General features: G+C 43.8%; 1 protein-coding gene and 1 pseudogene across 4 annotated transcripts in view; one reads left to right on the top strand and one right to left on the bottom strand.

Moving 5' to 3' along the window:
* Positions 1–1,353: 1,353 nt before the first annotated feature.
* The window catches only part of ZNF566 (zinc finger protein 566), a 47,034-nt gene continuing 24,475 nt past the window's right edge, over positions 1,354–23,912 (top strand). For 2 of the 3 annotated variants that reach the window (XM_050769204.1, XM_050769202.1), the window contains exons 1-4: positions 1,354–2,215; positions 14,866–14,933; positions 18,321–18,447; positions 18,770–18,868. In XM_050769204.1, coding sequence (XP_050625161.1) covers positions 14,925–14,933; positions 18,321–18,447; positions 18,770–18,868 — 235 coding nt within the window. In that variant the 5' untranslated portion in view covers positions 1,354–2,215; positions 14,866–14,924. The remainder of the gene's footprint in view (positions 2,216–14,865; positions 14,934–18,320; positions 18,448–18,769; positions 18,869–23,912) is intronic. The other variant, XM_050769203.1, reaches the window with a different exon arrangement.
* LOC126942090 (uncharacterized) lies at positions 1,403–2,038 on the bottom strand (annotated as a pseudogene). Its single transcript, XR_007721491.1, has one exon. The product of XR_007721491.1 is annotated as an uncharacterized LOC126942090 (transcript).

Below are 23,912 nucleotides of genomic sequence, written 5' to 3'. Positions count from 1 at the left end.
AAATCAGGCCATAGAGAGATAGGAGCTGAAGGGACATGGTGAGAAGTGACCAGACACAAGAGTGTGAGCCTTCTGTTATGCCTGGACAGGGCTACCAGAGGGTTCCTTGGTCTAGCGGTAATGCCAGCATCTGGAAAGATGCCTGTTACCAAGCAGACCGTGGTCTAGCGGTAGCGTCAGTGGCAAGGAAAAGCACCCGCTACTTAGCAGACCAGCAAAGGGAGTCTCCCTTTCCCCGGGGGAGTTTAGAGAAGACTCTAGTCCACCCCGTCTTGCGGAGGGCCTGACATTAGTCAGGCCTGCCCAGTTTTCTGGAGGCCTAACCGTCTTCCTGTGATGCTGTGCTTCAGTGGTCACACTCCTGGTCTGCTTCCATGTTCCATCCTGTACACCTGGCTCTGCCTTCTAGATAGCAGTAGCAAAATGAGTGAAAGTACTGAAAGTCTCTGATATGCAGAAATAATGGTGCAAGCTGTCTTCACTCTCTCTCCACCTCAGCTTCCAAACAGGGAAGGGCCCCCTGTCCAGTGGACATGTGACCTTACCTATCATTGGAGATGACTCACACTCCTTACCCTGCCCCCTTGTCTTGTATCCAATAAATAACAGCGCAGCCTGGCATTCGGGGCCACTACTGGTCTCTGCGTCTTGGTGGTAGTGGTCCCCCGGGCCCAGCTGTCTTTTCATTTCTTTGTCTTTTGTCTTTACATCTATGATCTCTCATCTCCACACACGGGGAGAAAAACCCACAGACCCTGTGGGGCTGGTCCCTAAAGCGTTCCAACTGTATTCAGTACAAGTACCGTATTCAGTAGAGTAACATGCTGTATAGCTTTGTAGTCTAGGAGCAACAGGTTATACCATATAGCCTAAGTATTCAGTCAGCTATACTGTCTAGGTTTGTGTAAGTACACTCTATAATGATGAAATTATTACACAATGATGAAATTGCCCAACAATGTATTTCTCAGAATGTATTCTTTTTTTTGAGACCGAGTCTCACTCTGTCGCCCAGGCTGGAGTGTTGTGGTGCAATCTCGGCTCACTGCAACCTCCGCCTCCTGGGTTCAAGTGATTCTCCTGCCTCAGCCTCCAGAGTAGTTGGGACTACAGGTGCGCACCACCACGCCTGGCCAATTTTTGCATTTTTAATATAGATGGGGTTTATACTATGTTGCCCAGGCTGGTCTCGAACCCCTCAGTCTCCCAAAGTGCTGGGATTACAGGTGTGAACCACCGCGCCCGGCTAAAATATATCCTTATTATTAAGCTATGCATTACTGTTTATACAATATCTTTATAGGTCAAAAGCAGTCAAATATTGGCCATAAGATATACTTAGTCCAAGTACACAAATAATTGCAGAAGGAGAAAGTGAAACTCCTCTTACTTCCTGTTGCACTCATTTATCACAAAGTACACAGAACTCAGAATAACACCTGCCCTTTGCAATTTCACACTCCTCTCTTTCTGCCTCTCCAAACCTGTCCCACGTTTGGCGATTCCTTTCCTTCGACCTCCCCCATCACGTCGCAGGTTCCTGGTCTACACCCCTTCTGCCTCTCCAATTAGTTTTGAGTCTCACAACCTCTGGTCCCATAACCCCTCTGCACTAAGGAGCACTAAAAGGCCAAAACAGCAACCCGGCGTGTTTGCGCCTGCGTACTCTGGGCGCACAGCACTCAGGCCTACAGTGCAGCGCCGGCTTATCTGTGAGAGCAATTAAGATGACTTTCGGAGGGTCCAACCGCCTTCCCAGCTCCGAACTACATCTCCCAGAAGGCTCAGCTGTGCGATTATCTTTCCGTGTGGACTTGTCCTCTTTCTGAGGCTGTCCAGCGCCTGGGGGCAGTAGGACGGGTCCGGGAACTAAGCCTATCTCAAACACGTCGGAGTGGCTTTCTTTGGGGGCCAAGGCTCGAGCCTGAGCCAGGGCTCCGTGAGGCCTCTGGGGGCGCGAGCGGTTTGATGAAGGGGGCGATCCTTTCGGCTGGGCTGACGCTAGGCGCGGACAGCAATTCTGACAATCGGGAGCCATCTTCTCCGGCCTTGATACGTCTCTGACTACGTTTCCCAGAGGACTCCTCGGCAAGACTGTATTTCTCGCGGGAATTCAGCATCCAAGTCACGCGCTGGCGGGACCCTGAGGGCTTTACCAGCAACTACCCCAGTGCTGGGGAGGATTCTGCTGCTTCGGAAGCTCGTAAGGCCGGAGGTGAGGAACCCGGGAGAGGGCGGGGCCGGGGGCCGGGCCTCGGCTTTGTGCGGCCGTGGAGGTGAGGTTGAAAGTGTGCGCTTGCGTCTGTGTGGAGGTGTGTGGTGAATGATCGCGCGATTGTGACAGGCTGCTCTTGTGATGAGTGTGTTTCCAACGCTCACACCGTGTGCAGCACGGCCTCGGAGACTGTGGCTGCTGGTGTGTGTGAGAGGGAGCGGGACCACGTGCGGCATTGTGTGTGCGGCCGTGGGGAGCTGGTGTCTGGTTGAGTGTTACCGCGTTTGTCCCCGTAGTGATGTGCGACTGTGTGCTGTGTGACTGTGCGGCAGAGTTCAGGTGGGGATACCTGCGAGTAACTGCATGTTTCTATCTGTGTGTGTGGCTGTGGTTAATGTGTGATCGTGACTGTGACCGGGTACAGGTGTGCGCCGACAATGTGGTTGTGACAATGTGGTTGTGACTGTGAATGTCTCTTCGGTAAGTGTGCACTTGTGCTTATGTGACCGATGGAGGCCCTCCGTGTGCGACCCTGTTGCTTTGGGCGTGGATTGTCTGTAGCTGAATGTCCCCATGGTGGGGATGTGATCAGGTTTGTGTGACTGGATAGACTTATCAGTGTGAGGTTTTATCACTTAAGTATACTTCTCTAGGCATTATACTCCAGTTTTTCCCCATTTTAAAACTTTATATTAATGTTGTCATACTGTCTTTGGTTTATTTTTACAATTCTGTGAATCATTTCCATTAGATAAAATAGCGGTTAATTCAATTTCTTTGCTATATTGTATTCTCGCTTTTGAAGTACACCACAATTATTCATCCTTTCTAGTAATGATGCCCATATTAGTTATTTATAGTTTTTTATTTTATAAACAACACAGCCACAAACATTCTTTCACATGGGGTACACATGCTTATTTACCAGCAGAATTGCTGGTTCGTATATCTTCCACTTTACTAAACAGTGTCAAAATATATACCAGAGTGGCTGCACAAATTTGTAGTTGAACAGCAGTGTTTGAAATATCTTTTTTTTTTTTTTCTTTTGAGACGGAGTCTCGCTCTGTCGACCAGGCTGGAGTGCAGTGGCACAATCTCGGCTCACTGCAACCTCCGCCTCCTGGGTTCACGCCATTCTCCTGCCTCAGCCTCCCGAGTAGCTGGGACTACAGGCGCCCGCCAGTACGCCCGGCTAATTTTTTGTATTCTTTAGTAGAGACGGGGTTTCACTGTGTTAGCCAGGATGGCCTCGATCTCCTGACCTCGTGATCCACCCGTCTCGGCCTCCCAAAGTGCTGGGATTACAGGCGTGAGCCACCGCGCCCAGCTGAAATATCTTATTGTTCCTTATCACTACCAAAGCATAGTTCCAAGAGTTAAAAAAAATTTTTTAAGCCAGGTGTGGGGGCTCATGTGTGTAATCCCAGCACTTTGCCAGGTCAAGGCAAGAGGATCGCTTGAGGCCAGGAGTTGGAGACCAGCCGGGGCAACATCGTTAGACCCTAACTCTACCATACATACATACATACATAAAAAATTAGCTGGGCATGGTGGCTGGCACCTATAAGTCCTAGCTACTCAGGAGGTTGAGATGAGAGGATCGCTTGAGCCCAGTACTTTGCAGCTGCAGTAAGCAGTGATCACACCACTGCTCTTCAGCCTGGGCAACAGAGCAGGAGGCTGTCAATAGATACATAGATAGACTCTATATAAAGTGTGCAAATCTTAAGTGTACAGCTGTATAACACTCCTAGATCTATACAAAGAACTTTGCCAGGACCTGAGATGGTTCCCTCATGCCTCTTCTCAGTGATTTCTCCCCCAAACAATCTATTGAGAATTCTATCATCATTAACTACTTTTATCCATTCTTTTTTTCTTTTTCTTTTTTGAGACAGAGTCTTGCTCTTGCCGCCCAGGCTGGAGTGCAGTGACGTGATCTTGGCTCACTGCAACCTCCACCTCCTGGGTTCAAGCGATTCTCCTGCCTCAGCCTCCTGAATAGCTGGGATTACAGGCACCCAACCATCATGCCCGGCTAATTTTTGTATTTTTGGTAGAGACAGGGTTTCTCCATATTGGCCAGGCTGGTCCTGACCTCAGGTGATCCGCCCGCCTTGGCCTCCGAAAGTGCTGGGATTATAGGCATGAGCCAGTGCATCTGGCTCCCTTACACATTCTAGAACTTCCTGTATATATGTAGTTATATAGCATGTACTGTTTTATGCCAGGCTTCTTTTGTTATATATTATGTTTGTGAAATTCATTCATGTTGTTCAGCATAATTGTACATAGTTCTCATTACATTGGGGATATATTGTAGTATATTAGTCGATTACATTGTTAATGACTATTTGGATAGTTTCCAGTTTGGGGCTGTTACAAATGATGCTGCAGCTGTGAACACTCTACGCTGTGTTTGGTGAACACATGAAGGCTTTTCTCCTGGGTTGATACTTAGGAGTGGCATTCCTAGCTCATAGGGTAGGCTAATGTTTAATAGATGCTACCACGCTCTCATGGGGGTGTTCCAGTTTACACTCCATCCAGCAATGTATAAGAGTTCCAGTTGCTTCATATCCTCTCCATAATTTGGTACTGTTAGTCTTTTAACTATTTTGTTTGTTGTATGGTACAGTTTCATCATAGGTTTTTGTTTTGTTTTGTTTTTTGAGACAGAGTCTTGCTCTGTTGCCCAGGCTGAAGTGCAGTGGTGTGATCTCAGCTCACTACAAACTCCGCCTCCCAGGTTCAAGTGATTCTCCTGCCTCAGCCTCCTGAGTAGCTGGGATTACAGGTGCACACCACCACACCCAGCTAATTTTTGTATCTTTAGTAGAGACAGAGTTTTACCATGTGAAACTCCTGCCCGCCTCAGCCTCCGAAAGTCCTGGGATTATAGGTGTGAGCCACTGCATCCAGCCTCATCATAGTTTTAATTTGTATTTCCTTGATGTGAAATGATGTTCAGCACCTTTTTGTATTTTTACTGGGCATTTGTATATCCTCTTTTTTTTTTTTTTTTTTTTTTTTTTGAGATGGAGTCTCGCTTTGTTACCCAGGCTGGAGTGCAGTGGCGTGATCTTGGCTCGCTGCAAGCTCCGCCTCCCGGGTTCACGCCATTCTCCTGCCTCAGGCTCCCGAGTAACTAGGACTACAGGTGCCCACCACCACGCCCAGCTAATTTTTTATATTTTTAGTAGAGACGGAGTTTCACTGTGTTAGCCAAGATGGTCTCGATCTCCTGACCTTGTGATCTGCCCGCCTCGGCCTCCCATAGTGCTGGGATTACAGGCATGAGCCACCGTGCCCAGCCCCAGTGTATATCCTCTTTTTTGTGTCCGCTTTCCCCTTTTTAATTTTTTAAAAATATTCCTCCCTCCCTCCCTTCCTTCCTTCCTTTTTTTGAGACAGAGTTTCCCTCTTGCTGCCCAGGCTGGAGTGCAATGGCACAATTTCAGCTCACTGCAACCTCCGCCTCCCAGGTTCAAGCAATTCTCCTGCCTCAGCCTCCCAAGTAGTTGGGATTACAGGCTTGTGCCACCACGGCCAGCTAATTTTGTATTTTTAGTAGAGACAGGGTTTCGCCATGTTGGTCATGCTGGTCTCGAACTCCTGACCTCAGGTGATCCAACCGCCTCGTCCCCTCAAAGTGCTGGGATTACAGGTGTGAGCCACCATGCCCTGCCTAAAATTTTATTTTCACATTGTGAAGATAGTATAAGGAATTTGCAAATACTTTTCAGGTGCCCATAGTACAATGATGAAAACCAGGAAATTTATGCTGATAGGAAGACTTTTAATTAAATTAGAGACTTTTTTCATATTTTGTTAAATTTTCTTTACTGTTTCAGGATCCAATCCAAGGTCCTGCATTGAATTGTCTTGTTTCATTAGTCTCCTTCCATCTGTGAGAGTTCTTTAATCCTTTTCATCTTTCAGGACTTTGACCCTTTTGAAGAGTACTGGCCAGTTATTTTGGAAAATATCTTTTTTTTTCTTTTTTTTTTTTCTTTCTTTCTCTCTCTTATTTTTTGAGACGGATTCTCTGTCACCCAAGCTGGAGTATAATGGCACGATCTAGGCTCACTACAGCCTCCGCCTCTTGGGTTCCAGTGATTCTCCTGCCTCAGCCTCCTGAGCAGCTGGGACTATAGACACACACCATCATGCCCAGCTAATTTTTGTATTTTTGGCAGAGACGAGGTTTCACCATATTGGCCAGGCTGGTCTTGAACTCCTGACCTCATGATTTACCTGCCTTGGCCTCCCACTGCGCCTGGCCGCTTTTTTTTTTTTTTTTTTTGAGACGAAGTCTCACTCTTGACCCCCAGGCTGGAGTGCAATGGCGCGACCTCGGCTCACTGCAACCTCTGCCTCCCCGGTTCAAGTGATTCTCCTGCTTCAGCCTCCCGAGTAGCTGGGATTACACGTACCTGCCACCACCCCTGGCTGATTTTTGTATTTTTAGTAGAGATGGGATTTCACCATGTTGGCCAGGTTGATCTCGAACTCCTGACTTCAGGTGATCCGCCCGACTTGACCTCCCAAAGTAGTGGGATTACAGGTGTGAGCCACCGCACCTGGTCCTGGCCACTTTTTTTTTTTAATAGACAAGGTCTTCCTCCATCATCCAAGCTGGAGTGCGAATGCGAGTGCAGTGGCATGATCATGGCTCACTGCAGCCTCAACCTTTAGGGCTCAAGCAATTCTTCCACCTCAGCCCCTGAGTAGCTGGAACTATAGGTATACACCACCACTCCTGGCTATTTCTTTTCTTTTCTTTTCTTTTTGTAGAGATAGCATCTTGCTATATTGCCGAGGCTGGTCTTGAACTCCTGGTTTCATGCTATCCTCCTGCTTTAGCCTCCCAAAGTGCTGGGATTGCCACACCCGGCCTGTAGAATATTTTTCAATTTGGGTTTACCTGATGTTTCTTTATGGTTAGATTTAGACCGTGCAGTTTTGGCAAGAAGGTCACAGAAATGACGTTAAACTCTTCTCAGTGTGTCACATCAGGAGATATATATATATTAGTATATCTCGTTGGCAATGTTAACTTTGAAAACTTGGTAACAATGTTGTTTGCCAGATTTCTCCTCTGTAAAATTACTGTTTTTCCCACTTTATTTAGTAAGTATCTTGTGGAGAAATAATTTGAAACTATGCAAAAATCCGATTTCTCATCATGCTTTCTCACCCATTGGTTTTAACATTCATTGTAAAAACCAATTTTTACAATGTAACAATTATTATTATTATTTTTTTACCTGTAACAATTATTACTGTGATGTTTGCCTAGTGGTGCTTTTCTCCTTCTATCATTTCTTACACTTTGATAATTTAAATTCTACTATAAGGAAGAGCTGTCTCTTCTTCCTCCTGTTAAAGTGAACTAAATATGGCCTGAGAAGGACTTTGTATTTCTATGTTTGAGTCCTTACGGATGAACTGTATCCTAATAGGTAGACAGAATTGGAAACCTAACTTGTGTGCCTGTAACAAGCTGAGTCTTGACCAATCCCAGCAGCAATACTTCAACCACTCATACAACTGGTGAGTGTTCAAACTGTGTTAAATAAGGCAAACACTGTCCGGGCACAGTAACTCACGCCTGTAATCCCAGCACTTTGGGAGGCCAAGGCAGGCGGATCACCTGAGGTCAGGAGTTGGAGACCAGCCTGACCAAAATGGTGGAATCCCACTTCTACTGAAAATACAAAAAATTAGCCAGGTGTGGTGGAGTGCGCCTGTAATCCCAGCTACTCAGGAGGCTGACACAGGACAATTGCAGTGAGTCGAGATCATGCCATTGCACTCCAGCTTGCGCAACAAGAGCGAAAATCCATCTCAAGGAAGAAAACAAAAGGCAAATACCAACTTGTAACCAGTTGAGCTATTTCTCCACCTCACTTCTGATTTTTGTACGTCACTTCCCTTTCTTTTTGTTTATAAATGTGTTCTGACCACAAGGCATCCCTGGGGTGCCTCTGAATCTGCTGTGATTCTGGGGGTTGCCTGATTTGCGAATCGTTCATTGCCCAGTGAAACTCCTTTACATTTAATTCAGCTGAAGTTTTTTTTTTTTTTTTTTTTTGAGACGGAGTCTCGCTCTGTCGCCCAAGCTGGAGTGCAGTGGCCGGATCTTAGCTCACTGCAAGCTCCGCCGCCCGAGTTTACGCCATTCTCCTGCCTCAGCCTCCCGAGTAGCTGGGACTACAGGCGCCCGCCACCTCGCCCGGCTAGTTTTTTGTATTTTTTAGTAGAGACGGGGTTTCACCGTGTTAGCCAGGATGGTCTTGATCTCCTGACCTCGTGATCCGCCCGTCTCGGCCTCCCAAAGTGCTGGGATTACAGGTTTGAGCCACCGCGCCCGGCCTGAAGTTTTTCTTTTATCCCCATTTGTTTATTCAATTGTCTACCTATGGACTCATGGACATTTATTTTATTCTATTCTCTATTATTATTATTTATTTATTTTGCTGTTTAAAATTTCCCAGATTTGGCCATCAGAAGCTCCTTAAGTTGGCTCTTGTGTCCTTTCCAACGTGTGATCATTTTTTTAAAGCTTCCCCCGGACCCCGCTTTCTGGCACCATTAAGATATTCCAGGCTCATCTTGTATCTTCCCTCTTCCATCTCTGGGCTCAGCAATTTCTCCAAGCAGTGTTAGTTTCTTTTATTGGAGAATGAATTTTTAAACCAAGATCTGGGCACTTGGTGTGCTTATTACTGCTGGTGTGTCTTTGCTCTGGTTCTGGTCAGTGCAGACAGTGAGAAAATACACAAATGTCTATACACACATTTATGTCTATTTATTTATATGTTAAAAACACACCAGTTTACACTCATATGTTCAATTCTATTCCAGTACCACAGGATATTTTTTTTCCCCAAGAACTATGAAATATCTGAGATTTTACCCTAGTTGTAAGCCAGTAAGTTAGCTTGTCAGTATCACAGATACGTTCAGAAGACATTAGACTTCTGAGTCAGAGACAAAGGATGCTTTGTTGCTCATGGCAATCTTCAGAATATCTACATTCTCTTGGCACTGATTCAGTCATACACCCCGGATTATGCAAAATACATGGGTATCTGTGTGTTCCCTTGACCCTAGGAAACCTGAATTTTTTATAATGGGAAGTTAGAATGCCTACCCTTTGCTGTAGAAGGAGATGAACTCTGTCTTCCAAGGCCGTTCACTGTATAAACAACTTGGCAAAATAGTGCAGAACAAAAGCACTTAGTACCTCTGCTTGCAAGATACGCAGAAACATGCAAGACCCATGGAGAATTGTCTCCCATCAAATTTAGCCATTTGCTGGTTACTTCATTTTCCAACAGAGAGAAATCTGCTTCTCAGAATCAATAATTAGCGCTATCCTAGAATACATGCAAATTAGTTCAGAGTTGCTAACCCGGACCTGTGTAAAAAACAAATTTACTAACTACAGTAGAGAATCTCTGTGTAGCTCTTTTCTTTAAGCTTATAGTATATAGTAAAAAACATCTTCCAAAGTTACTCAATTTAGTTATTTTCTTTGCCACTTTTTTCAGTGTGGTTTTGCTACTCATTTTTCTTACATTTAAAGATCATTCGTTGCATTTGGGTTCCCCCACATCCTGGTTGATTGTAGCAGGCTACACTATTTTGAATGTGAAAACATTCGCCAGGCATGGTGGCTCATGCCTGTAATCCCAGCACTTCGGGAGGCCAAGGCAGGCAGATCACCTGAGGTCAGGAATTTGAGACCAGCGTGGCCAACATGTTGAAACTCTGTCTCCACTAAAAATACAAAAATTAGCTGGGCGTGGTGGTAATCCCAGCTACTCTGGAGGCTGAGGTGGGAGAATCACTTGAACCTGGGAGGCAGAGATTGCAGTAAACCAAGATCATGCCACTGCACTCCAGCCTGTGTGACAGAGTGAGACAAGGAAGGAAAGGAAGGAAGGAAGGAAGGAAGGAGGGAGGGAGGGAGGGAGGGAGGGAGGGAGGGAGGGAGGGAGGGAGGGAGGGAAGGAGGAAGGAAGGAAGGAAGGAAGGAAGGAAGGAAGGAAGGAAGGTTGGTTGCATGGAGTCTTTCTCATAAATCAGTTGACAGTATATACATGTGGCTATGTGGCTGTCTTTCTGGACTCTATATTGTTTGGTTTTATTTATTCTCTTCTATGGACTGCTGTCTTGAAATCTGTAGTTTTAGTCCTCCTACTTTTTTTCTTTTCCAAACTATCTTGGCTATTATAAGCTCTTCCAATTTCCAAATAAATGTTAGAATCAACTTGCTAATTTTTACCTTATACCCCCCAAAGCCTTGCTGGGGTTTTGTTTACGTAATCTATGTGTTCATTTTGGGGCCCGATGCAGTGGCTCACATCTGTAATCCCAGCACTTTGGGAGGCCAAGGCTGGAGGATTGCTTGAGCCCAGGAGTTTAAGACAAGCCTGGGCAACATAGTGAGACCCTGTCTCTACAAAAAAAACAAAAAACAAAAACAAAACTAAAACCAAGCAAACACGCAAACAAACAAAGAAACAAAACCCCAAACACATAGCTGGACTTGATGGTGTGCTTCTACTCCCAGCTTCTCAGCAGCCTGGGGTGGGAGAATCGCTTGAGCCCCTCAGGTTGAGGCTACAGCGAGCTTTGATTGTGCCACAGCACTCCGGCCTGGATGACAAAGCAAGACCCTATCTCAAAACAAAAACAAAAACTGTGTTCATTTTGGGAGAATTGACATCAGTATTCAGTCTATAGTACATATGGTATATGTCTACATTTGTTAAGATCCTTAATTTCTCTTACCAATTTGTTGTCGTTGTTAGCAACATTTTTTGCTAGCTTTATACCTGGGTATTTGATGTTTATTATCGAAACTCTGAATAGTATTTACATTTTTAAAAAATTTCCAATTACTTGTTACTAGAAATGCAATTGATTTTTGTCTATTGGCCCTATATGAGACCATGTTATTTAATTCACTTGCTAATTTTAAGAGTTTATTGATTATTTAGGATTTTCTATGTCTGCAACTTATCATCTGTGAATAATGATCGTTTTATTTCTTTCCTACCAATCTTTGTACCTTTTATTTCTTCATCGTGCCCTATTGTACTGACCAAGCCCTTTAGTACATTGTTAAAAAGAAATGATGATAATACACATTATTCTTTTTTTCCTGGATTCAGGGGGACATTTTTCAGTGTTTCAACATTAGGTATAATATTAACTCTAGGATTTGATATTTTCCTACATACAAGCTAATACATTAGCCTGTTAGTTTCATGAATGCTGGCGGAAAACATGAGACTCCTGGATCAGAGACAAAGACTTAATTACTCATGGCACAGCAAGCAGCATAGGCATCAGTGTTCATCAGTTCCTCTTTCTCTCAGCTCCCATGGGGACAACATGAGGGTCTATATGGATGCTATTCATGCAGTGCACAGGCATAGCCACTGAGGAACACTGAGCCTGGATAATCCATTGCTTTTATAGTCAGCAGTAAGCAAGCCTGCTGTTTGTGCTCTTACCTCTTCTCTCAAGGTTATCAGCTGCATAAATAACCCTGGGAAATGAGTAGTTAGAATCTTGCATTCTAGGCATACCCAGCAAGATGCCTAAGAATGTGAGAGACCCACGGTGACTGTCTTTCCCAACAGTAGGTATTTTGTAGATGCTACTCATCAAGTTGAGGAAGTTTTCTTTCTCATTTTGTTAAGACTTTTTTTTTTTTTTTTTTTACATTAATGAGGGCTGAATTTAAAAGAGAGGAGCAGATCCCCCATGCAAAAATTCAGTCTGGGAGGCTGCCCTCTGGGGCAAAGATAAGGAGTGTTGAGAATGCAACAAGCATGGTATGGAGCTGTTGAAGTGGGAATGTTTCATGCCATCCTGCTTGGAAGGTACAGCATTTGAAGACATCCCTTTAACCAGAGGAAGGCCAGGAGGAGAGACCAGAAAGGAGGGCTTAAAGTGAGCACTATACAAGAAGGAACTCTGTTCCCAGATCTTTCTGGATAATTTTTGACTCTTTAGTATCTAGCACGATGCCTGGCTATCATATATCATAGGCTATTTGGTTGATAAAAGAATACTAAGAGCGTAATATGTAGTAGTAATAATAATAATATCAAAGGGTGCATTTAGGTTTTAAAGAAGAGACACTTGTATTCCTTTGGTATTCATCTGGGGAAGTACAGTGAGTGAGTGCCTGTGAGTAGAGGAAACCGTGAGGTAATTGACAACATGGTGCTACTTTCTGGGTGGTCAGTTTTACATGAAATAATTGATGAATTGTTTAATGATCAGGAAGCTTGGTGCATAGAGAATAATAGTGCTCTTTATAGCTTGTATAATTTTAAGTTTATTAAGTTCTTGTAGCTGATAAGCAAAACACCAAAGTTTTCGTAAACATTTAAATGTTGATCACTAATTCAGTTCTTCCCCTTAAACAATGTAGTCTTCCTTTAGTATAACTTATTCTTTCAGGCACTTTAAACATCTTAAAGTGAAGATGTTTATAAAGAATACACACAAGGCTGGGTGCGGTGACTCGCACCTGTAATCCCAGCACTTTGGGAGGTCAAGGTGGGAGGATCACCTGAGGTCAGGAGTTTGAGACCAACCTGGCCAACATGATGAAACCCCATCTCTGCTAAAAATACAAAATTGAGACGGACATGGTGGCAGGAGCCTGTAATCCCAGCTACTCAGGAGGCTGAGGCAGGAGAATACCTGGAACATGGGAAGTGGAGGTTGCAGTGAGCTAAGATCCTGCCACGGCACTCCAGCCTAGGTGATAGAGCAAGACTCCATCTCCAAAAAAAAAAAAAAAAAAAAAAAAAAGAATAACATACAATTGGCCAGATGGGGTGGCTCACGCCTGTAATCCCAGCACTTTGGGAGGCCAAGGCAGGCGGACCACTTGAGGCCAGGAGTTGGAGAACAGTCTGGCCAACATGGTGAAACCCCTTCTCTACTAAAAATACAAAAACACAAAATTAGCCAGGTGTGGTAGCACACGCCTGTAATCCCAGCTACGGGAGGCTGAGACAGGAGCATTGCATGAACCCAGGAGGTGGAGGTGGCAGTGAGCAGAGATCACACCATTGCACTCCAGCCTGGGCGACACAGCAAAACTCTGTCTCAAAAAAAAAAAAGAATACATAGAATTGTTACAAGTTTATTGCTACACTTACACTTAAAAGCTATTCTAAAATATCAGTGATGTGAGTTTAGTTCATTTCTACATTACTTTATACTTTTTAATTACTTCCTATTGTTACTGTTATTAATTTTAGTATCTTCCTGAGGTTTCAGTAATATTATTTTTTATTTTCTGGGTTTCAATTATCTTAAGTCAAGACTGATTAATCCCAAAAGTCTTCTCAAACTAAGCAAAGGAGTTGTTTTTTTGTTAGCACTTGCAACGTGATTGTACAATCCAAGCACATTGAAAACTGGTTTGACCTAGGTATATCCAAACTTAAAATGTGTATTATCTTTGAGCAATTATGCTTTTAGGAATTAATTGTGAAGGATTCATATATGAGTAAAATGATACATACACAAGGATATTTATTACAGCATTGTTTGTTATAATGAAAAACTAGAAAAAGCCTAAATGATGATTGGCCACAGATTGGTTAAATAAGTTATGGCCAGGTGCAGTGGCTCATGCCTGTAATCCCAGCACTTTGGGAGGTAGAGTCGGGCGGATCACAAGGTCAGGAGATCGAGACCATCCTGGCTAACACGGTGAAACCCCATCACTACTAAAAATACAAAAAATTAGCCAGGCCTGGTGGCACACGCCTGTAGTCCCAGCTACTCAGGAGGCTGAGGCAGAAGGACGCGGAAGTTGCAGTGAGCCAAGATTGTGCCACTGCACTCCAGCCTCAGCGACAGATGGAGACTCTGTCTCAAAAGGAAAATAAAAAAGTTAAGTTATATCCATTTAATGGACTACAGTGTAGCTATTAAACCAGTTATGTAACACAATATGTACTCATTGGGACCTCATTCCAAGATACATTAAGTAAAAATAGCAATGTGTATAAGTAGTGTGTATAATATGAGTTAAAAAAATCTTTATGGCCGGGCGCGGTGGCTCAAGCCTGTAATCCCAGCACTTTGGGAGGCCGAGTCGGGCGGATCACGAGGTCAGGAGATCGAGACCACCCTGGCTAACACGGTGAAACCCCGTCTCTACTAAAAAATACAAAACACTAGCCGGGCGAGGTGGCGGGCGCCTGTAGTCCCAGCTACTCGGGAGGCTGAGGCAGGAGAATGGCGTAAACCCAGGAGGCGGAGCTTGCAGTGAGCTGAGATCCGGCCACTGCACTCCAGCCTGGGCGACAGAGCAAGACTCCGTCTCAAAAAAAAAAAAAAAAAAAAACACTTTATATGTGTGTATGTGTGTGTATATAAACATATATTTTCCAAGCCATGTTGAGTTGCCCTAATCCATCCTGTTCCAGTTATAGCCTGGTATCTTTGAAGCTAGGGATGATAGAGACATTTGCCCATTCTCCTCACTGATACCCTGCAAGCATTTCTGAAGCATGAACAGAAGGGAAATGATCATTCTGGGCCGGAGCTGTGAAGAAAGTGGGGTCTTATCTATCTTCTTTTGCCTCTCCCAGCTCTACTCTTCTCCAAAAGAAGAGCCAAGAGAAGGTCCTTTTCTACAAATATCAGAGCCATGGCTCAGGTGAGATTCTGTTTCCTTTTGCTCAGATAGAGTGATTTTTACCTCTAGTACCTGTAAACATTTGTTTTCCTCATTATGATGCTTTTTGATGTTAGAAAAACAACCTTTCAGAAAGTTTGGTTATGAGCAATGCCGGAATTTTGCTGTAAAGGAAAGGATCTCTAACAGGCCAATTCATAGAAAAAAAAGAATTGATTAGATAATCATTGTTAGAAAATTTACACATACCCCCCCCCTTTTTTTTTAATTTGAGATGGAGTCTCGCTCTGTCTTCTAGGCTGGAGTACAGTGGCACAATCTCGGCTCACTGCAACCTCTGCCTCCCGGGTTCAAGTGATTCTCTTATTTCGGCCTCCTAAGTAGCTGAGATTACAGGCGCCCACCACCACACCCAGCTAATTTTTGTATTTTTGGTAGAGATGAGGTTTTGCCGTGTTGTCCAGGCTGGCCTCGAACTCCTGACCTCAAGCGATCCACCTGCCTCAGCCTCCCAAAGAGCTGGGATTACAGGCATGAGCCACTGTGCCCAGCAAAAAATTTATATTCTTAACTCACAGTTACGTATTAGTCAGCCAAGTGGTTGAATAACAAATTTCTCTAAAGAAGTTTTAATTTAGATTAATGTCCATCAGAAAATCCCCTATCAATTGCATCAAGAATACTTATTTCTTTCCATTAAGAGATTAAGAATTATGTAATGTAAAAATGATCTGACCCAGATCAGGTGTGGAATAATTTTTTTACGCTGGTTTCCAGGGCCCCCTGTCAGGAAAAGGACATGCATTTCCTCCTAAACAACCCCAGTCTCCTCTCCAGTTACCCCCGCTTTTAAACAATGTTTACATACTCGTTTACGAAGTCCTTTAGCATCTCCTATCTCAGGCTTCTACCAAAAATCCTGATAGGACAGAAATGTGTTCCCCACATTGAATTAGTATGAATCTAATTTGCTTGGACAGTGATTTGATGGGATGAAAATAAGTAATTAGGGGCACCTTATAGGGAAAAGCCCTCATTAGCTCTGTAGACCTGGGTTTTCCAATAACAAAATACATGCTGTGGTTTTGTTTGATTTCAGTCCTAGTACAGGGCAAGGCCTCCTGGTTAATGAGCCTTTTATGTTCGAGAGTGTGACTAGTGGTTCGTACAAAGCTCTCACACCTCACTAAGCATCCATGAAAAATTGACGTCAGTGGCCAAATGTGGTGACTCACACCTGTAATTCCAGCATTTTGGGAGGTTGAGGCTGGTGGTTTGCTTGAACCCAGGTGACTAGCCTGGGCAACATGGCAAACCCCGTCTCTACAAAAAATACAAAAATTAGCCAGGCCTGTCGGTGCACGCCTGTAGTCCCAGCTACTCGGGAGGCAGAGGTGGGAGGATCACATGAGCCCAGGAAGTCACGGCTGCGGTGAGATGTGATCATGCCACTGCACTTCAGCCTGGGTGACAGAAGAAGACCCTGTTTGAAAAACAAAAACAATGATGTCACTAATACCAACGGTGAAACTGGATCATCCCTTCACTAATTTTCTGTAGCTTAGTTATAAGGGGAATTTACAGCTGGGCAGTAGGTGGTTATAAATAAGATTGGGCCAGTGTTGGAGAGGTCTTTAAAGATCACCTGCAGCCTGAATTTCTTTTTTTTTTTTTTTTTTTTTGAGACAGAGTCTCGCTTAGTCGCCCAGGCTGGAGTGCAGTGGCGCGATCTCGGCTCACTGCAAGCTCCGCCTCCCGGGTTCACGCCATTCTCCTGCCTCAGCCTCCCGAGTAGCTGGGACTACAGGCGCCCACTGCCTCGCCCGGCTAATTTTTTGCATTTTTAGTAGAGACGGGGTTTCACAGTGTTAGCCAGGATGGTCTCGATCTCCTGACCTTGTGATCCGCCCGCCTCGGCCTCCCAAAGTGCTGGGATTACAGGCGTGAGCCACCGCGCCCGGCCTGCAGCCTGAATTTCTAAAGGCCAAAGAACAGATATCATTTATAGGCTTATAATAAATATTATTCAAATTATGTTACAACAAATTTGAATAGTATTTGTTTTAACAAGGAACATTTATTATTGTATAATAGTCTGGCATAGGAATGGATCAGAGTCTTAAATTATATGCTAATTTTATTTTCTAAGATACAAATTTTTTACAAGTAATTTTACACATGTCTACAAGGGAAGTAGTTCATTTCTGGTTTTGTCCCATTACCAGTCCCACTCCAAGCAACTCTTGAAAATTGGTTTACTACCATTTTTTGATAAGCCCACTTTAGTCATTATCTCTTGATTGATTGCAAAGTTAAAGGGAACATTGTATTCCCATACTGCACTTTCATTTTTCCTGACTGTTACCATATCACTGTTTTTGGTTAAATCAACAGTATACACCTTGTTATGGCTGCAAATATTATTCTCTGCCAAGCGAGCTCATAGTTTTGTTCCACACAAACCTTCATTTTCCTGGGGTTAATTGCTTTCCCCCCATTTGCTTAGTCATTTGTGTGTTTACATCCAGAATCTCCAGCATCACTGCCACAGGCCAGTCAATACATTTTCCCTCTGGTCAGACACATCAGTTCCTTTTGATGTAGAGACTTGCTTCCCCATTTCCTGTGTCCTTGTTCCCATCTGGTCTGGTTTACTCTCTCAGTCACAGCTTTCCTGAGACTTTACCTATTTCCTGAATCCTATGTTGTCTTCTTTTTTTATTTACTCCCTCGTTTTTGTGGAGCATATCCTCTAGAAGTTTCCGAAGAAACTCTTCTTGAGTCCTTGGATGTCTACAAATGTCTTTTCTCAACTCTCAAAACAGAATGATAGTTTGTTTATGAAAGTCTAGGTCAGAGTTTATTTTCTCCATATTGAATATTGAAGAATTGTTCTTATTGTTTCTCGCTTTTAGAGGTGTTCTTGAGAATTCAATTGCCACTCTAATTTTTGATGCCTTTTATATGACCTGCTCTTCGCTCTGGAGGCTTTTAATGTCTTGTCTTTATCCCTTATTCTGAAATTTGACTTTCAGCTATTTGGGAAAAGAGAGGGAGACAGATCAAATGTATTGTTGATTTATTATATGACAGGTATAGTGCAAGGCATTGCATATACAATTTCATTTAATTGGGAAAGCCCTCTTAGCTGAATTTTTGTACCTTCCCAACCTTGTTTGGATAATGGAGGTATCCTCCCGTACTCAGGCAGTTTCATTTGGAGGAAAAAGAATGACATGGAAACCCAGTGATTCAGTTGTGCTTACTTGATTACAGTCCTCCACTGCATCCCAGGCATTCATATGCTATGTTTTACTTCCTCTACCTTAATCTTTTTCTTCTCTCTTTCCTTCACAAAAATACTTTTTTTTTTAATTAATCAAGTCATATACGTGGTTATTGTTCCAGGAGTCAGTGATGTTCAGTGATGTGTCCATAGACTTCTCTCAGGAGGAGTGGGAGTGCCTGAATGATGATCAGAGAGATTTATACAGAGATGTGATGTTGGAGAATTACAGCAACCTGGTTTCAATGGGTAAGGACATCTGTCCATAGTAATTTAGATTCCGGCCTTGGAAGGCCTACTTCCTCCAATGTGAAATGCTCACCTGGCTTTCAAAAACCAGTCAAATTTTGACATCCTGTTCTCACAGGAATGTTCTGAATATGGTAGAGTTAGAAAAAGGAGGCTGCATTGAGTTTCGGGGGATGTTTTACATCTTCCGTTATGTTTCATAAGTCCATTGTACCTCTCTTTACTCTTCTCGTAGTGCCATGTCTTTCTTTATAATGAAGGGACTGGATTTGAATTCTAGGATATTCTCATGATAAATTTGTTTTGTCACTTCTTTTGTAAGCAGGGCATTCTATTTCTAAACCAAATGTGATCTCCTACTTGGAGCAAGGGAAGGAGCCCTGGTTGGTTGACAGAGAGCTAACAAGAGGCCAGTGGCCAGGTAAGTGAAGCACAGCAGGTAATGTGTGATTTGGCCAGTAGAGAGACTGCATCTTTTAGATGCTATCTGGGAAACTCTCCTCAAAGGCTTTTGGCCTGTTGTGCAAATGTAAGACCTTTTCTACATGAGCTTTCAAATGATCCTACCTTTCCCCCTTACCTAACACACTTTGCCTGCTTTTCTTCTCTTATTCTTCTCTCTCAGTTCTAACCAGCTGGTGTCCTCCTTTACCCCTCTAGTGATATTCCTTTCTATCCATATTTTGGGCCCATTTCCTTCCTAGCTTTTCATCCCCCTTTGTATTTAGTCTAATAAAAGCATCACTGTCTCCAGAAAGAGATTTTTTCCTGCACTGCCGGAGACTTATTTTCTTTTACTAAGTTTTTTTGGGATGGGGTTTATGCCCTCATTGATTCATTAATATTTTTTACCAACATCTACTGATTTTCTAACATGTATAAGGCACTCGGCTAGGTGCTGCAGAGTTTAAAAAAGGAATAAGCAATTTCAGAACTTACTGCCTAGTAGAAGTACTAGAACATGTCTACAAATAACTTCTACAAAATAGAACCACCATAAGTGAAGTTAAAATAGGGAGCTTAGCAGAAAGCGAGGGCTAACGATGTAAAAGAGGAGTTGATCCACATAGAAGTCATAGGGGGAGATTTTGGTTGTGAGCGTCATTGACTTTATATAGAGGGTTGGAAATAAAGGGCTTGTGTCTCCATGGAGAAGGTAAGAGCTGGCAAAGAGAGATTTGTTATGAAGGGGAGGAGAGCACATTCATTCATTTAGTTTATGTTTCTGGAGTGCCTATGGTATGCCCAGCACTATTCTCAACACTGAGGTTACAGTAATGAATAGAACATGCGTGATTGGGTGCAGTGACTCACGCCTGTAATCCCAGCCCTTCAGGAGGCTGAGGCAGGAGGATTGCCTGAGGTCAGGAGTTTGAGTCCAGCCTGGCCAACATGATGAAACCCCATCTCTACTAAAAAATACAAAAATCAGCCGGGTGTGGTGGCAGGCACCTATAATCCCAGCTACTCAGGAGGTTGAGGCAGGAGAATCACTTGAACCCAAGAGGTGGAGGTCACAGTGAGCCAAGATCATGCCACTGCACTCCAGCCTGAAAAAAAGAAAAAAAAGAACGTGCATAATCTGTGTTCCCACAGCCTACCCCACAGTGTAGGGAGAGATATGAAAATAGATGAATATATAACATACCAGGTAATAGTAAATACTAAAAAGAAATAAGAAGTAGAGGAAAGGGATAAAGGATGATATTTTATGTGAAGAAGCAAGAGAAATTTACCATATCTTACCAAATGATATGGTAACATTTGGGCAGAGACCCAAAGAAGTACCACGGTGAGTCATTGTATATGGGCACGAGGCGGAAGACTGCTCCAGATGGAGGAACGCAGACCTTCAAAGGCCTGAGGCAACTGTGCATTGGCTGTGTTTGAGGAGCAGCACCAGAGGGCAGTGACTGGTAGCAGAGGGGTACATGGGTGGGAGATGAGATCAAAGAGGCAGGAGTGGGAAAGAGTGGGTCAGTTTATGTACAGTCTGCCATACAGGCCATGGGAAATCTTTTCATTCTAAGACAAGAAGTCATCAGAAGGCTTTGCACCTAGAAATGGCTTGATGCAACTTATTTTTTTGTTTGTGTTTTTTTTTTGAGACAGAGTCTTGCTCTGTTGCCCAGGCTGGAGTGCAGTGGCATGATCTCAGCTCACTGCAACCTCCACTTCCCAGGTTCAAGCGATTCTCCTGCCTCAGCCCCCTGAGTAGCTGGGATTACAGGCGCATGCCACCACGCCCGGCTAATTTTTTTGTATTTTTTTAGTAGAGATGGGGTTTCACCATGTTAGCCAGGATGATCTCGATCTCCTGACCTTGTGATCTGCCCACCTCAGCCTCCCAAAGCGCTGGGATTATAGGTGTGAGCCACCATGCCTGGCCATGTTTTTGTTTGAGATGGAGTCTTGCTCTGTCGCCCAGGCTGGAGTGCCATGGCATGATCTTGGCTCACTGCAACCTCTACCTCCTGGGCTCAAGCGATTCTCGTGCCTCATCCTCCTGAGTAGCTGGGATTACAGGCCACCACGTCCAACTAATTTTTGTATTTTAGTAGAGACAGTGTTTCACCATGTTGGCCAGGCTGGTCTCGAAATCCTGACCTCAAGTAATCCTCCCACCTCAGCCTCCCAACGTACTGGGATTACAGGTGTGAGCCACTGCACCTGGACTTGATGCAACATGTGTTTTAAAAGGATTTCCCTAACTGCTTTGTAGGAGACAAGGTTGGAAGCAGAGTGGCTGTTTAGCAGATTTTTATAGTAGTCTGGTTGGGATACAGTGATGGCTCAGAGACCATTGAAATGTTATCAGTGGCAGTGGAAGGAAGTGGTGGGTTTGAAATCTTTTCAAGGAAGAGTTAGCAGGATTCAGTCTTGGAGTGTAAGAGGAAAAGGATTCATGCTTTTTAGGGAGAGCCTATGGAAGAATGGGCTTTGTAATTACTGAAATGGGGAAAGAGTAGATTTGGGGGTTGCAAAATCAAGGGTGGGTTCGCTTATGTTAAGCTTCAGTTGCTTATTGGACGCAGCATAGATGCCATGCAGGCAGTTCAGTATAGAAGTCTGGAACTGAGAGGTCAGATCAGCGTTGGAGGAAAATTTGGAGAGCCTTCAATATAGAGATATAGAGTCAAGCCTGTAATCCCAGCACTTTGGCAGGCCGAGATGGGTGGATCACGAGGTCAGGAGATCGAGACCATCCTGGCTAACACAGTGAAACCCCGTCTCTACTAAAAAAATACAAAAAACTAGCCGGGCGAGGTGGCGGGCGCCTGTAGTCCCAGCTACTCGGGAGGCTGAGGCAGGAGAATGGCGTGAACCCGGGAGGTGAAGCTTGCAGTGAGCTGAGATCTGGCCACTGCACTCCAGCCTGGGCGACAGAGCAAGACTCCGTCTCAAAAAAAAAAAAAAAAAAAAAAAAGAGAGATATAGAGTCTTGTGACTGGATGAAATCTCCTAGGGAATAAATATAGCAAGGACAGAAACCTGAAGCACCCTAATACCTAGAGGTTTACAGCAGGAGAAGATATGGCAAGGAAATGTAGGTTGAGAAGACAGCAGGATGGAAGGTGAACTCAGAAACTCAGAAAGAAAAGTACCAGAAAGATCTGGCCATGAAGATTAGATAGGTATGTAATAGTTTCTACCTGCATTTTCTCATATAATTCTGTTTTTTTCTTTTAGTACAGTTCAAGTACTTATACTTACATAGTTAGGCTGCTTTCTAATCAATGCTTGTTTGTAAAAGCACCATTCTTTATGTAAAAGCACAACTTTATGCATATGGATTTTTCTGTATTTGCTTAGGATAGATTCTCAGAGACAAGATATTTCTGAAACTTTCAGACACAATGTTTGGTAGTATTCATTTCACTGTACTCTTTAAGAATGGTTAATTTTTATTTGAAATAAATGTTTTCGCTCATTTATTTTACAAGTCATAGAATGTTGTTTTTCATTGTGAAAATTTTCAAAACTACATGCCACTCATCTACCCCTATTGTTGCACAAATATTTTCTTTTTTTTTCTTTGTTTTCGAGATGGAGTTTTGCTCTTGTTACCCAGGCTGGAGTGTAATGGTGTGATCTCAGCTCACTGCAACCTCCGCCTCCCGGGTTCAAGCGATTCTCCTGCCTCAGCCTCCCGAGTAGTGGGGATTACAGGCACCCGCCACCATGCCTGGCTAATTTTATTGTATTTTTCATAGAGATGGGGTTTCACCAGCTTGACCAAGCTGATCTCGAACTCCTGACCTCAAGTGATCCACTTGCCTTGTCCTCCCAAATTCTGGGATTGCAGATGTAAGCCACCGCGCCCCACCGCAGATAATTTCAAGTAAATCCAGAACCTCATGTCATTTCACCCTTGCATAATCTCATTATGTAATTCTAAAAAATATGGATATTTTCTCCGTTATATAACTTTAATGCAAAGTTATATAAATTTTACAGTGATTTCTTTGTATACTGGACTGCTTTATTGTCGTTATATTGAGTACTTGTGAGAGTGGACGTTTTCACCATAGCATAATTAACTTGTTCATTTCTATATTTCATACTTTTAATCTGTTACTGAGTTTATTCTTTCAGTTTTTATGGACTTTGCAAAATAATAATATTTACCTATTGGTTTCCAGAGGGTGCTTTTACTTTTTGTTTTTTTTTTTTTTTTTTTTTTTTTTTTTTTTTTTTTTTTGAGACGGAGTCTCGCTCTGTCGCCCAGGATGGAGTGCAGTGGCCGGATCTCAGCTCACTGCAAGCTCCGCCTCCCGGGTTCACGCCATTCTCCTGCCTCAGCCTCCCGAGTAGCTGGGACTACAGGCGCCCGCCACCTCGCCCGGCTAGTTTTTTGTAATTTTTAGTAGAGACGGGGTTTCACCGTGTTAGCCAGGGTAGTCTCGATCTCCTGACCTCGTGATCCACCCGTCTCGGCCTCCCAAAGTGCTGGGATTACAGGCTTGAGCCACCGCGCCCGGCCTTACTTTTTTTTTGAAACAGGGTCTCACTCTTGCCCAGGCTGGAGGGCAGTGGCACTATCATGGCTCACTGCAGTCTTGACCACCTCTTAGGCTCACGTGATCCCCCCACCTCAGCCTCCTGGGTAGATGGGACTACAGGTGCATGCCACCACACCTGGTTAATTTTTTGTATTTTTTGTAGAGATGGGGTTTTACCATGTTGCCTAGGCTGGTCTGGAACTCCTGGGCTCAAGTGATCCCACCGCCTCAGGCTCCAAAAGTGCTGGGATTACAGGCATGAGCCACTGCTCCCAACCTAGCTGCCTAATATTTTAGTTTTTTTGAGACAGAGTCTAGCTCTGTGATCCAGGCTGGAGTGTAATGGCGTGATCTGGGTTCACTGCAACTTCTGCCTCCAAGATTGAAGCAATTCTCATGCCTTAGCCTCCCGAATTGCAAGGATTACAGGCATGCACCACCATACCCAGCTAATTTTTGTAT

This window comes from Macaca thibetana, chromosome 19, assembly GCF_024542745.1.
Source record: "Macaca thibetana thibetana isolate TM-01 chromosome 19, ASM2454274v1, whole genome shotgun sequence".
Lineage (NCBI taxonomy): Eukaryota > Metazoa > Chordata > Mammalia > Primates > Cercopithecidae > Macaca > Macaca thibetana.
Note: the sequence above shows the minus strand (reverse complement) of the source record. Positions and strands in the feature narration are given on the sequence as shown.